The 13,295-nt window shown below is 45.0% G+C and overlaps 1 protein-coding gene across 1 annotated transcript in view; it reads right to left on the reverse strand.

The window, feature by feature from the left end:
- Positions 1-13,295, reverse strand: part of ANKFY1 (ankyrin repeat and FYVE domain containing 1) — an 87,145-nt gene that overhangs the window by 21,772 nt on the left and 52,078 nt on the right. The window contains exons 8-11 of the mRNA XM_021694844.2: positions 7,488-7,692; positions 6,126-6,194; positions 5,727-5,926; positions 722-819 (exon numbers count right to left, since the gene is read on the reverse strand). Coding sequence (XP_021550519.1) covers positions 722-819; positions 5,727-5,926; positions 6,126-6,194; positions 7,488-7,692 — 572 coding nt within the window. The remainder of the gene's footprint in view (positions 1-721; positions 820-5,726; positions 5,927-6,125; positions 6,195-7,487; positions 7,693-13,295) is intronic.

The following is a 13,295-nucleotide window of genomic DNA, read 5'->3' on the forward strand; positions in this document are numbered from 1 at the left end:
TTCCAGGTCCACTCTGAGAATTAAAAGACCCAACATCCTCAAAGCTCTGAGCACAAAGGTGCAAAGTAAACGTGACCTTAGAGACAAGCACAGCCTCCCTATATGAAAATAGCAGTGAAAATAACATCACGTAGCACCCGATGTCCTAGCCCATTATGCTAACAAGCACTTTACATGCGCCCTTTCCTTTTCCCTAATCCACACCTGATGAAATCAATGTGAATCCCATTTTGCAAAGAAGGAAACCGAAGCTCACAAAGGGTCAGTAACTTGCTTAAGATCACACAGGGCAGGGTGAGAAATGGGAAGTCTTACCCCAAGGCCATGCTTTGACCGGAACACTGTACAGTCTACCTTGTGAGCCTGAGACCCAGACTAAATAAGCACCCGCACAGGAAAGATTCTGTAAACCAAAGTATTCTTAAAAATAGAGATTCTATGACGGTAGTTTGTGTGTACGAGCCTGGCAGTCTCCAGCAGACCTAGATGTCCACAGCATCCAGATCAGAACCCGGTATTCCACAAATGCTTAGGGACTGGTTGTTGAATGAATCAACCGACCAGTATCTGGGGACAAAACATCCATTTCACCCTGGTTTTCTAACCAAAGACATGTACGATCAGATAAAAACTGAAAAAGAGGCTATTTTTTCCCACACAACCAGTGCTGCCTTTCTTGCATAGACCCACCCTGCTCCCCTGGCCACCCCGGCACACTTACCCACTTGTTCCTGTGATTGACCTGGGCACCACTGGTTGCCAGGAAAAGAGCCGCTGCCTCATTCCCTGCTTCAGCCGCCCGCTGCAGTAAGCAATTCCCTGGGGGACAGTGAGCACACTCGTTTCCATCTGCACAACAAGCCCCTCCTCGCCCACCTTCCACAACGGACAAACCCACATCCCACACCCACGTCCACACAGGCCCTCTCTGCATGTGGACGCAGACACCGGATAGGCCTGGGTGGAACAAAGACTTGGTATGGGAGTCAGGAGACATTCATTCTTTCAGAGTCTGCCACCGGACGCCGCCCGGGGCCAGAGGTGAGTTCTGTCTCCTGCCGAGGATGGGTTAGAACGCCGTTTCTCAGTAGTGGTGCTGCTGCCATTTTGGGCCAGGGGCTCTTTGTTGTGAGGGGTCTGTTCTGCATACGGTATGACAACTAGATGCCAACAGCACCCCCAGCCTTGCTGTAACAAGTATGTCTACAGATGTTGCCAAAAGTCCAGGGGAGGGGGACAGTTGTCTGAGAACCTCTGGACCTAGAATGACCATTTCGAAGACAATGTGAGCTGAAGTTCTACCAGAAAACGCCCTTTACATTTTATCCCTAAGGCCTTAAATATGTTTGTTTTGGCTTAGAAATGTTTTGCTTAGCACTGTTTCCTAAATAAAAATCTTAGGAAAAAAAACCATTTATTTTCTTCTTTCCCTCATGGAATGTTTTTAGCCCCAAAGCATCGTTTCCCTTTCTATTAACATCCATTTCCTCTTCGGATAAACCCAGAATCTCATGTGCTGCAGCTATGCTATTTGAAAACTCAAATTAAATACCAGGACTAAAAATAGGTAAAGAAATGGGACATGGCTAAAATCAACAACACAGGAAACAAGAGGTGTTGGCGAGGATGTGGAGAAAGGGGAACCTCGTGCACTGTTGGTGGGAATGCAGACTGGGGCAGCCATCTGGAAAACAGCATGGAGGTTCCTCAGAAAGTTAAAAATAGAGCTACCCTAATTGCCCTACTAGATATTTACCCAAAGAATACAGAAATACAGATACGAAAGGGCATATACACCCTGATGTTTATAGAAGCATTATCAACGATAGCCAAACTGCGGAGAGAGTCCAGATGTCCATCAACAGATGAACGGCTAAAGAAGATGTGGTGTGCACACACACACACACACACGCACGCACGCACGCACGCACACACAGTGGAATATTACTCAACCATCAGAAAGAATGAAATCTTGCCATTTGCAATGACATGGATGGACCTGGACTGTATTATGCTAAGCGAAATAAGCCATCAGAGAAAGAGAAATACGGTATGATCTCACTCATGGAATTCAAGAAAGAAAACAGATGAACACAGGGGAAGAGGGAAAAGAAAAGAAGGAGAGATGGAAACAAACCGTAAGAGACTCTTAATGACAGAGAACAAACAGGGTTGCTGCAGGGAGGCGGATGAGGGATGGGCATTAAAGAGGGCACTGGGTGTTGTATGTAACTGATGAATCACTGAATTCTTTTTTTTTTTTTTAAAGATTTTATTTATTTATTTGGGAGAGAGAGAATGAGAGACAGAGAGCACGAGAGGGAAGAGGGTCAGAGGGAGAAGCAGACCCCTTGCCGAGCAGGGAGCCCGATGCGGGACTCGATCCCGGGACTCCGGGATCATGACCCGAGCCGAAGGCAGTCGCTTAACCAACTGAGCCACCCAGGCGCCCGAATCACTGAATTCTAATCCAGAAACCAATATTGCGCTGTATGTTAACTACTTTAAAAAAAAAAGAAATGGGACAAACGCTTTGTTTTCATGCCTTTTTTCCTTTTCTCTCAGAGACTGTGATTCCACCCCTAGCTGAGAGCCACCCTAACTTAGAGACCCCTAATGAAGGTCCCATCTTCACTTCTGTAGTCATTCTGTGGCACACAAAACATGAACATGGGCCTCCCCATCAAATAAGTAAAGATGACCTTCAACTGCTAAAACATTATGCTGAGGAACATGCATTCCATGTATAAGGACAATTGGAACAAGGAAAAGATAATAATCCTGAACTCGCACTAAAACTCAAAGTATATAAAGTAAAACTGACAGAACAAGCAAGACAATGGATAAATCCATAATCACAATGAAGAATTTTAATATACCTCCCAAAAGTGACAAATCAAGCAGTCTAACAGTAAGTTAATGTGTAAGATTTACACAGCATGATGAACACGCTTGATGCATGGACATAAGCAGAGACTAAGCAGGACATAAACAGTGAAAGAATGCACATTCTTAAGCGTCTGCCTTCGGCTCAGGTCATGATCCCAGGGTCCTGGGATCGGGTCCCGCGTCAGGCTCCTTGCTCAGCGGGAAGCCTGCTTCTCCCTCTCCTCCCTGCTCATGTTCTCTCTCGCTATCTCTGTCTCTCTCTCTCAAATAAATAAATAAAATCTTAACAAAAAACATTCCACATTCTTGTCAAGTACGTATCAAGCTTTCATAAAAACTGGATCTGCAGGGTGCCTGGGTGGCTCAGTTGGTTGGGGGTCTGCCTTTGGCTCAAGTAATGATCCGGGAGTCCAGGGATCGAGTCCCGCACCAGGCTCCCTGCTCTGCAGGGAGTCTGTGTCTCCCTCCCCTCTGTCCCTCCCCCTGCTCCTTCTCTCTCCCTCACTCTCTCTCAAATAAATAAATGTTAAAAATCTTTAAAATAAAAAGACCGGGGGCGCCTGGGTGGCTCAGTTGGTTAAGCGACTGCCTTCGGCTCAGGTCATGATCCTGGAGTCCCTGGATCGGGTCCCACATCGGGCTCCCTGCTCGGCAGGGAGTCTGCTTCTCCCTCTGACCCTCCCCCCTCTCATGTGTTCTCTCTCATTCTCTCTCTCTCAAATAAATAAATAAAATCTTTAAAAAAAAAAAAAAAAAAAGACCAGATCTGCAGGAACCTAACATTCAAGCCCTAAATATCAAAGAACTAATTTCGTATATAATGCAATGATCATATAATATGATTACATTAGAAAACAGTAAAATTATGGCCAATAACTACTATACCTTTGTAAATTAAGAGCAATTTAGTACCAATCTCGTTTCCAGAGGGTTTTCCTGATCCCCCTGGTATGGAGTCCCCTGCCTTTAGCTCTCATGTCACCAGAGGGGTGATTTAATTTGATCTTTATTTAAATTATTAACTTCTTTCAGGGAAAGGGCTGTTTAATATCCATCCTTTTTTGGCCCATTCCCCTCATCAATGACACCCACCCACGCTTTATACATAGCAATACAGATTACAATGGGATCCTTCTCCTTAAAATATTCCCATATTTTATTTAGTCAGATCAAGGAAATATCCACATTAAAACAGTGGTTCTCAAAGTGTGGTTGTTGGATTCCTGGGGGATCCTGAGTGTCTTTCAGGGGCCCACGAGATCAAAACTGTTCCCGTAACAGTAACGCTGGATATGTGCTCGTCCCCCAGCAGGTCACACTAAGGCGTGAGCACAAATAAACAAGGAATCCCAGCATGTACCCGTAGTCAGTGCATTATTACTCTTTACCACCATGCACCAGCCAAAAAAGGGGCAGTTTCTTGATAAAGCAGTAAAAATTACTAAATTTCTTAAATTTCAACAAGTACCTGTCCTTTTAGAACTGTGTGACATTTTATTTGTAACTGGGAAAATCCAATAAAAGGATATTCATTTAGAAAACAGCTATGACTTTAGTAAACATCTGATAAGAAAAGCACAAAAAAAAATACATACATAAAATAAGATACATTTCTGTGTGACAAAGTAAGTAGCATGCATAAAACCGCACCCGCGGCGTAACGAAGTCCCACAGTGGTCTCCAGGAAAGGCACGGCAGCCGCTGCTTAAGCTGCAAGCTAAGCTAGCGGTTTTCTTCATGGAACACAACTTTCATGAAAGAAGGACTGACTAACAAACTGGTTATTTAAAGAGGAGTATCCGACAGACATTTTCCTGAAAATGAACAATGTGAGCCTATCTCTTTAAGAAAAACAACTGGCAATACTGTACCAAATGATAAAATTTGGATCTTGCCAGTGAGTGTCAGAATTTTGGAAAACTTTTACCCAAAACTGCAAGTTGGCCAGCTTATCAACACTGGAAGACCTTTCTGATGAGATCACTGATGATATTAGTAAATGTCATTCTAAAATACACAAACATTTGGAAGATTGGTGTACTCAGTGAACCAGTATTTTTCAAATAATCAAGTCATGATGTTATAAAATCATGATGGAGAAAAGACCCATTCAAGCACAAATGGACCACGGATTTTCATACACCAGAGTATGAAGAATTTACTGACACACTTTTAGATTCCACACTGCAACTGACTTTAAACTATCACTTGGTCAATTCTGCTTGCTATAGAATCCAAGAAACACATCCACAATTATCTGAGAAGGCTCTAAAATATGCCTCCCTTTTCCAGCTACATAACTGTGTGAGGGAATGTTTTCTTCACATACTTTAACCAAAACAACCTTATCTCAAAAGGTTGAATACAGATCTGCATCTTGTATACAAGAAACCAGTCACTCTTCCAACTAATTGTGTTTTGAACATTATTCTTCATAAAAAAATGCTATGTTAAACATATAATGGTTTGTTATTTTTTAAATTAACTAATACATCTTTTAAAAATTTCAGTTTTAATTTCTAAAATGTTACATACTGAAGCTATAACCCACCGAAACTAAAATACTTGGGGATATAATTTTCAAGAGTGTAAAAGGAGTTCTGAAGCTCACTGCACCAAATAAATGGAAGTGTTTCTGCTTAACAGACTCAGAGTCTGGCTGAACTTCTTCAAGCATAAGATTAAAAAAATAACTCAGGCTTTTACTACAGTGAAAAGCACAGACTGATTCCCCTAATACTATGCCATTTGTTTTCTAACTTTCTGGTACAAGTGCTGACGTGATGTTTCATGGACCCCCGGACCTGAGCCCCAGGCTCGGGGGGTCCACGTGTTACCTGTGACAGTGTCCGGCGCGTTCGTGTTGCTGCCCCTCTGGATGAGTCTGGCTGCAAAGCTGTTCTCATCAAATGAGGTCCCATTCACCACCGGGAGGTCTTCGAAGGGGTTCACCGAGTGGTCGGGAGACACAGTGACGTACTGCACCGCGAGCCACAGAGCTGTGCTGCCCTCGTGGTCTTTCAGTTCCAGATCCAGCCTGAAGTAAGGAAGCAATGCGAACGGCACATACGATCCTCTGCCAACAGCCTCATCGTCTCTTCATACACATTTTGAATGACAATTTCTCCTTGACTTTCACTTATTACCATTCACAACACTAAAAGACATTTTAAAGGAGCTGTGTCTCACGCATCACCCCACCCTCCCGGCTGCTTTTCCAGCGCTCCACGTCCTACCGTTTGCACTGCAGCAACTGGCTGAACACACGTTCATTCCTGGCCACGATGCACGTGTGCAAGGGAGTCCTGTGCACGAGAGAGAAGAGGGGTCAATCCAGAACAGGCGTGGGTCAGGATGACCCACAGGAACCCCACATTTCTGCAACAGTGTCTCTTTGTGCCCCAGCAAACAGCTTTCCAAAATCATGACCAAGTATCAAAGAATGAAAATGGACTTGCTTCTATGTCACCATTTAGTCAGTGGCCAAAAGGACAAGAACCAACAAAAGGAAGAGAGACATAAAATACTCCCCAGTTAAATGCTGACACTCCCTATTACTCATGTTCTTAAACAGTTTCTATACATGTACACCTATTTTCCCCACCTATCCTCCACAATTCTGAAAACAAATGTTTTTCTTCCTGTAACTCTGGGTTATGCTCGAACACAGCGTGGTAACGGGTAGGGACTGATGGGAGTGGCTTCTGACTGCCCTTCAATGCGTTTATGCAGCCCTCACGTGCCCTAAAGGACCCCCCCCAACCCCCGGGACCCTTCTGAGGCATACGCCACCAGCGGCTGCTGCAGCCAGACAAAGTAAAATTAAAGATGCAACAGAAGGTAAAAAGGATGCAATTATTTCAGGAAATAAAGTAGTTATCACACGATAATGAGAGTTCAGAGGCCCATCTGACTTAACTGTGGAATCCTTCCACACACGTCTATTTTCTTATTCTGACAACTGCACAGAACTCGGTTCTTATTTTGTGAGAGGCTTTTCCAAGGTATAAAATACTGAGCTGTGACTACAGAAAGTGGGTCCCACTTGTTGGAGGTCCCCTTCTGTGCCTCCCATACTGCCGCCCCAAAGATACGCAGCCCTTCCGCAGACTCTAAACCACAAGGGGTCCTCAACAAGGTACTTCTGGGAAGAGGCAAAGGAACACAACGGCCGTCAGAGGTGTTGTGGAGGAAGACATGCGCTCTGCGGAGAGCCGACCGAAGCCAGAGCAGTCACGCCTAGTGAGAACTGGGTTTAACACACAGAATCTCCCAACAATCAGACCACCTTGAGATGGAGTGTGCCCCACCAGCTCTGACCAAGATGCCGGGACAAAGTTCCTTTGGAGCAACTGGACCAGTGACCACTTGAACAAGACAGAAACTGCTTACAAATCCATGGACCTCAGCTCCCAGCAGGGAAATGATTTCCCCAAACGCCCCTGAGCTTAGTCGTGCCTCTCATCTGTCTAACAAGCCAATGTCTGCGACTTCAATGAAAATCATCCTGAGCAACAAGTCCCTGTCTGCTAGTTGTGTGTCACCATAAAACACCATTCCGGAAACAGCACCAAGAGCAGACGCCTGACCCCACTTACCTGCCCTTGCTGTCCTGCATGTTGGGGTTGGCACCAGCCTGCAGAAGGGCCTCTGCGATCTGGGCCATCTCAGACATCACATCTGCCGAGTGTTTCTTCGCACTGTACAAAGCCACGAGGTGCAACGGTGTCTCCTGGGCACCCAACGTAGCAGCATTGACGAGGGCGCCGTTCTTAATGAGGAAGGTGGCAGCAAAGAGATCTCCTTGGAAAGAAACAAAAAGGGTCACCCCTGACAACACCAGGGCAAGCTACCTCGGAAAGTCAGTAAGTGCAGACAAAGTAGAGGGACAACCGGGCATGTCTTAGCAGAAGAACCTCTGGGACACCTGTAAGTGGAAACTCCCCATCAAGATCACGAAGTCACATCCTTGAATTCCAAAGGCTTCATTCAATTTCTGATTACCTGTTGTCGTCTGTCCTGCCCCCTCACCTCAACATCACTATTTAAGTACACCAGGCTTCTACACTTAATGGCCTCTCCTACTTCATCAGCTCTCAAAGAGGGTTTCAAGATTCCCCCCAACATAGTTGATGCCCCTCTCTCATTTCCTGACCACAGTCTGCTCCTGAGCAACGCTTACCGCCAATCTGCTATACTTACATAGAGGTTCCTGTTCAAAGTATGACCCTGTCTGATTGATTTATTGTGATTAAATGTTCTCAATCTATTACGTACAAACTAACAGTCTCAACAAGAAATTTTCAACTGAATATTTGAACCAAGAATCTGTACACATTATTCTTTACAAAAACTCCACATGGTAAATTAAGTGGTTGTCAAAACAAAGCTTCCTCCTAAGTCCCCTCCGCTGCCGTAACTCTTGGAGCATTTACAGGTGCAAGAGTCTGCCTGGGACTACTTAAAAATACCAAATTAGTTCTGAATAACTTACATAAAATCCAGTAAGTTCGACAGCTCAAACTGCTGTCTTTGACTATTCACAGTGCTCTGTATGAGGAAACACAGAAACTACCTTGACACCCTGACAAAAGGCCAAGAATTAAGTTTACATAAAGATACTAAAGGTGGGGGCACCTGGGTGGCTCAGTCGGTTAAGCGACTGCCTTCGGCTCAGGTCATGATCCTGGAGTCCCGGGATCGAGTCCCCCATCGGGCTCCCTGCTCGGCGGGGAGTCTGCTTCTCCCTCTGACCCTCCCCACTCTCATGTGCTCTCTCTCATTCTCTCTCTCTCTCAAATAAATAAAATCATGGGGCGCCTGGGTGGCTCAGTTGGTTAAGCAACTGCCTTTGGCTCAGGTCATGATCCTGGAGTCCCTGGATCGAGTCCCGCATCGGGCTTCCTGCTCGGCAGGGAGTCTGCTTCTCCCTCTGACCCTCCCCCATCTCATGTGCTTGCTCTCTCTCATTCTCTCTCAAATAAATAAATAAAATCTTAAAAAAAAAAAAAAGATACTAAAGGTGTACAGTTCTGTAAAAACATGGCTAAATTCAGAACCAAGTAATCTGACCATTTCAAAAATACTTGTGGAAAAGCAGTTAAATTGTGCTTGTCAAGTTAACCTGGAGGATGATAGGGATTGAGCAAATAAATTTGCTGTAAGATTACTTAAAATTCAATCTTCCTTGGATTTAATTCCATGTACAACTTAAAGTATGCAAAAACACTCACTATACATAAAAAAGTATTGGGCTCCCAGCTCAGAGGAGAGTCTGCCTCTCTCTCTACCCCTCCCCACCCTCCCTGCTTGTGCTTTCTCTCTAATAAATAAAACCTTAAAAAAAAAGAAAAGAAGGCAAGAATAGCAATGTATCATAAGATAATGAACTTTTTTTTTTTTTTTTTAAAGATTTTATTTATTTATTTGAGAGAGAGAGAACACATGAGAGGGGATAGGGTCAGAGGACGAAGCAGACTCCCTGCCGAGCAGGGAGCCCGATGCGGGACTCGATCCAGGGACTCCAGGATCATGACCTGAGCCGAAGGCAGTCGCTTAACCAACTGAGCCGAGCCACCCAGGCGCCCCAAGATAATGAACTATTAACAAAGCAATCACCCAGTTACAAACGCACAGTGCTTGCTTTGAGGCATTCTGTCTAGCTGGAGGGGAAGCAATGGTTTCTTCTGGGCACCTCCAAGCAGCACCGATAAGCTCACTGCAGGGAAGTCTTCAGAGCAAACTTCCTTCCCCTTCCGGGCCAGGTGTAACTCTGGCGGGTGTGACACAGCACTTCGCTACGTCGTCCCAAAGGTACACCCGAGATTCAGAGCTACTTTCTGTAGCTTCTGTCTCCACTTCACCAAGGTCTATAGGATCAATTCTTGCAAATCACACCCTTCTTCAGCTGGAAGATCCCCCAAAGGCTGCTCAGCGGACTTTCTACGTCTCATGCGTGTGCGCAGTCTTGGGATGGGCCAGGTTGTCGAAGGTGCCGCAGAACTTCTTTGCTACACAGATCACAGACAATGGTATTCTTTCCACAGCTGATCTGTTTTTGTCTTTGCATCCAGACATGTTCATTGATTCCTAATTCTGTTAGTGCTGTGGATAGATGTACGCTCCTTTGAATCCCAACCTCCAGATGATGATTTTCTCCTTTCAAAGTCACTTATGAGAAGTTTTCTTTTATATCTTGCAATATCATTCATCTTCAATTATACTTCTGCAGCCTCAACATCTAGAACAGGGCTTAGGATTTCAGGAGTAGCAAAGTTCTCAAGTCTGTTATCTGTATTCCTATGCTCCTTTTTTTTTTTTAAAGATTGTATTTATTTGAGAGACAGAGAGAGAGCGCGCACAGGCGGGCAGGGGAAGGGGGCAGCAGGAGAGGGAGAGAATCCTCAAGTAGACTCCCCGCTGAGTGCGGAGCCTAACACGGGGCTCTGTACTTTCTTCCAAGGGGCCATCTTGCCAGAGAATGTCAGCTCTGGCATGGAGGTGCTCAGGCTGCCACAGCCCACTTAGATGCTGACCGATCCATTTCTGATTTTTCTTTGTACCTGCCACTGTCTTATATAAAACAGGTACCAGGGAGATGTTTGGGAAGAAAACAGATTGGTCAAGGCTATGAGATCCTACTTCAACAGACTGGCTCTGATTCCAATCAATTATGACTTTAGGCAACTTCAGATTTCTCTAACCAGCCCCTTCTTTAGGCCCCGGTTTTTTCCTGGGGCCTGGGCGAAAGTGCAATCTTTACGAACATCACATGCAAAGGACCAAAAATCAGATTTCTTTATAAGAAGATATTGGTAGAACTCTGAAAGAAACAGGTAATATGCACAGTGGGGGCTAGGCTGGGTCAGGGCATTGCTATTCATATACATATACACAGTGGGGTAGGAACAACAGATATTCGGCCTAAGAGAGAATAAGCACAAACATTAGCAACAGAATACAACATCCCAGAGAAAGCCACTTACACTCTGGAAGTGAAAAGAAAATTCAGGATTGTTGGGATAAAGGGCCTTAAAATGAAAAGACTGATGTACACAATGCTGGGGGAGAGGTGGGGTATAGTTTCACACCTTTAAGCTCAGCACATATTCCAAACTAAGAGAGAGTAAAGCTAAAAGAAGACGGCTTGATGAAAAACTTAAAATACACCATACCTAGAGAAGATGAACCAGGCAAGACTGTCCACAGAAACAAGTGTGTAGGACAACCGACCAATGGCTGGACTGGGATGGAAGAGGGATAATAAAAAAAGACTTTCTATCTTAAGCCCTCTTAAAAGAATTATAGCTTTTAGATTAGATTTACTTGGATTAACAAGAGCCAAAGATTTTTTCTTTACTTATACATATATATGCACAAAAATACATGCACCCCACACAAAAAGTTATTTAGGAATTACTGGAAATTGAAAACTGGGGACGTGTTAACATTAAAAGAAAGCCTATGGGTACACAATCTAGAGGGAAAAGACAATGGACATCAAAGAGCAGAACAAAGGGAGAGAATGGAAAACAGCAAAAGCACCATTTATAAAGTTTCTGTCAGTAAGAAAACTTCTAACACATCTCAGATTTCCATCAAAACCAATTACAATAAAAACCATTTGTTGCTTAAAAGTCGGTTATTCCATCAACCTCATTCGGCGGCACTACCAGGTAAACGAGGCATCTCGGTCATGACTTGTCCACATCAACGTATCCCTAAGAACAACAACATCAAACCTAAACTCCACATGTAACTTTTCCCTGAGTGCAGCTTCTGGAGCAGGGTTGTGTTCAGGGAACCCAGTGACGTTCACCATGAACACAGCCGGCCTCATGCTGCCCCAGGTGGTGGTACCGTCTGTGAACAGACTGCAAGCAGTGAGCAGAACTGCTGATCACCAGGTATTTGTAATACCTGGTCCACTCCTGTGGACTCGTCCACAGACACTAGCTGCCCATGTCATTCTTCACAGAACTGACGGGTACAGATTCTAATGGGAGCCCAGAACCGGGCCCACCTCTCACATAAGAAAGATCTTTGCTCAAATTACAATGAACTTCAAGTAAGGTCGACAGTTAAAATTAAGCACACGACTCAATTTAATCACTTGGGAAGATCCACAGACTGACGGCTCAAGCTAAAGAAGGAAGAGGGCAAGAACCCCTATGGGAACTGGGGCTGGTGGTGGCACAGCGGCCGGGAGCTGCCCTACCACCCGGCAGTCACCGTGCTGTGTGTGCTGCGAACACGGGGGAGCGGTAAGGACTCCCGCTCTGCGCAAGAGGAAGAGGAGACCCAGCGGTGACTAAGTGACGGGTTCAAGGCCCCCGAGTAGGTGCCTGCGCCAGGACTCCAACCCCGGCGCACCCTAGCTTCACTGACAGTACTCGGTCCCCCACGCCGCGCCCCCCTCTCCAGAGCCGGCAGCCATCAAGACGATGATACCTGCGCTGGCCTGCGCAGGCTCGCAGGCAACGGATCAATTCAGAGTGGAAGATTAAAGCGCCTGGAAATAAGCATCAAAAATGCATCGCCAATTCTTGGCAACTCTCGTAACTAAGCAATCACCAAAATATTTAATAACTCAGGCGCCTGGGTGGCTCAGTTGGTTAAGCCACTGCCTTCTGCTCAGGTCACGATCCTGGAGTCCCGGGACCGAGTCCCGCATCGGGCTCCCTGCTCGGCGGCGAGTCTGCTTCTCCCTCTGACCCTCCCCTCTCTCATGTGCTCTCTCTCATTCTCTCTCTCTCAAATAAATAAATAAAATCTTAAAAAAAAAAATATTTAATAACTCGTCAAAGATGCTTTTTCATCACACTTAAGAACTTAACTCCCTAAGAAGAAAGAAACAGAACTCTGAGACTTCTTTTTTTTTTAAGTAACAAGTGCATTTGTTTCCAAAACAAACATCTCAGACACCACACGGTATGGGAAAAATAATTCCCCATGTGGTGGGAACCTTCCCCACTACACACACGCACACCCAGTGCGCTAAGTACCCAATGGCTCTGCACAGTGCAGAGTGCAGCCTGGGAAATGCATCTGCTCTCGACACCGACATACTCCAAGGAGTTCCTTCCCGACGATGAGCAACATTTTCCTCTCCGCCAGCCAGCAAGCTTAGCACTCTAACACATGGCTTTGAGGGATATTTATACTAAAACCTTTGCCCAAAAAGAGCAAAGCCATGGCTGCAACAGGACCATATTTGAAGTAACAACATTCCACCAGCTAAGAGCAACTCGTGAATTTTAACAGGATATATATACAAATAATGACAGTACAATAACGATAGTAAATATAAGAATGATGGTATCATTGCACAATAATAGCATAAAAATAGAGCATAATAATGACAGTCGCATGATTGGAAGGGTGAATACACAGGATTCAGATGTGCG

Source organism: Neomonachus schauinslandi, chromosome 15 (assembly GCF_002201575.2).
Source record: "Neomonachus schauinslandi chromosome 15, ASM220157v2, whole genome shotgun sequence".
NCBI lineage: Eukaryota > Metazoa > Chordata > Mammalia > Carnivora > Phocidae > Neomonachus > Neomonachus schauinslandi.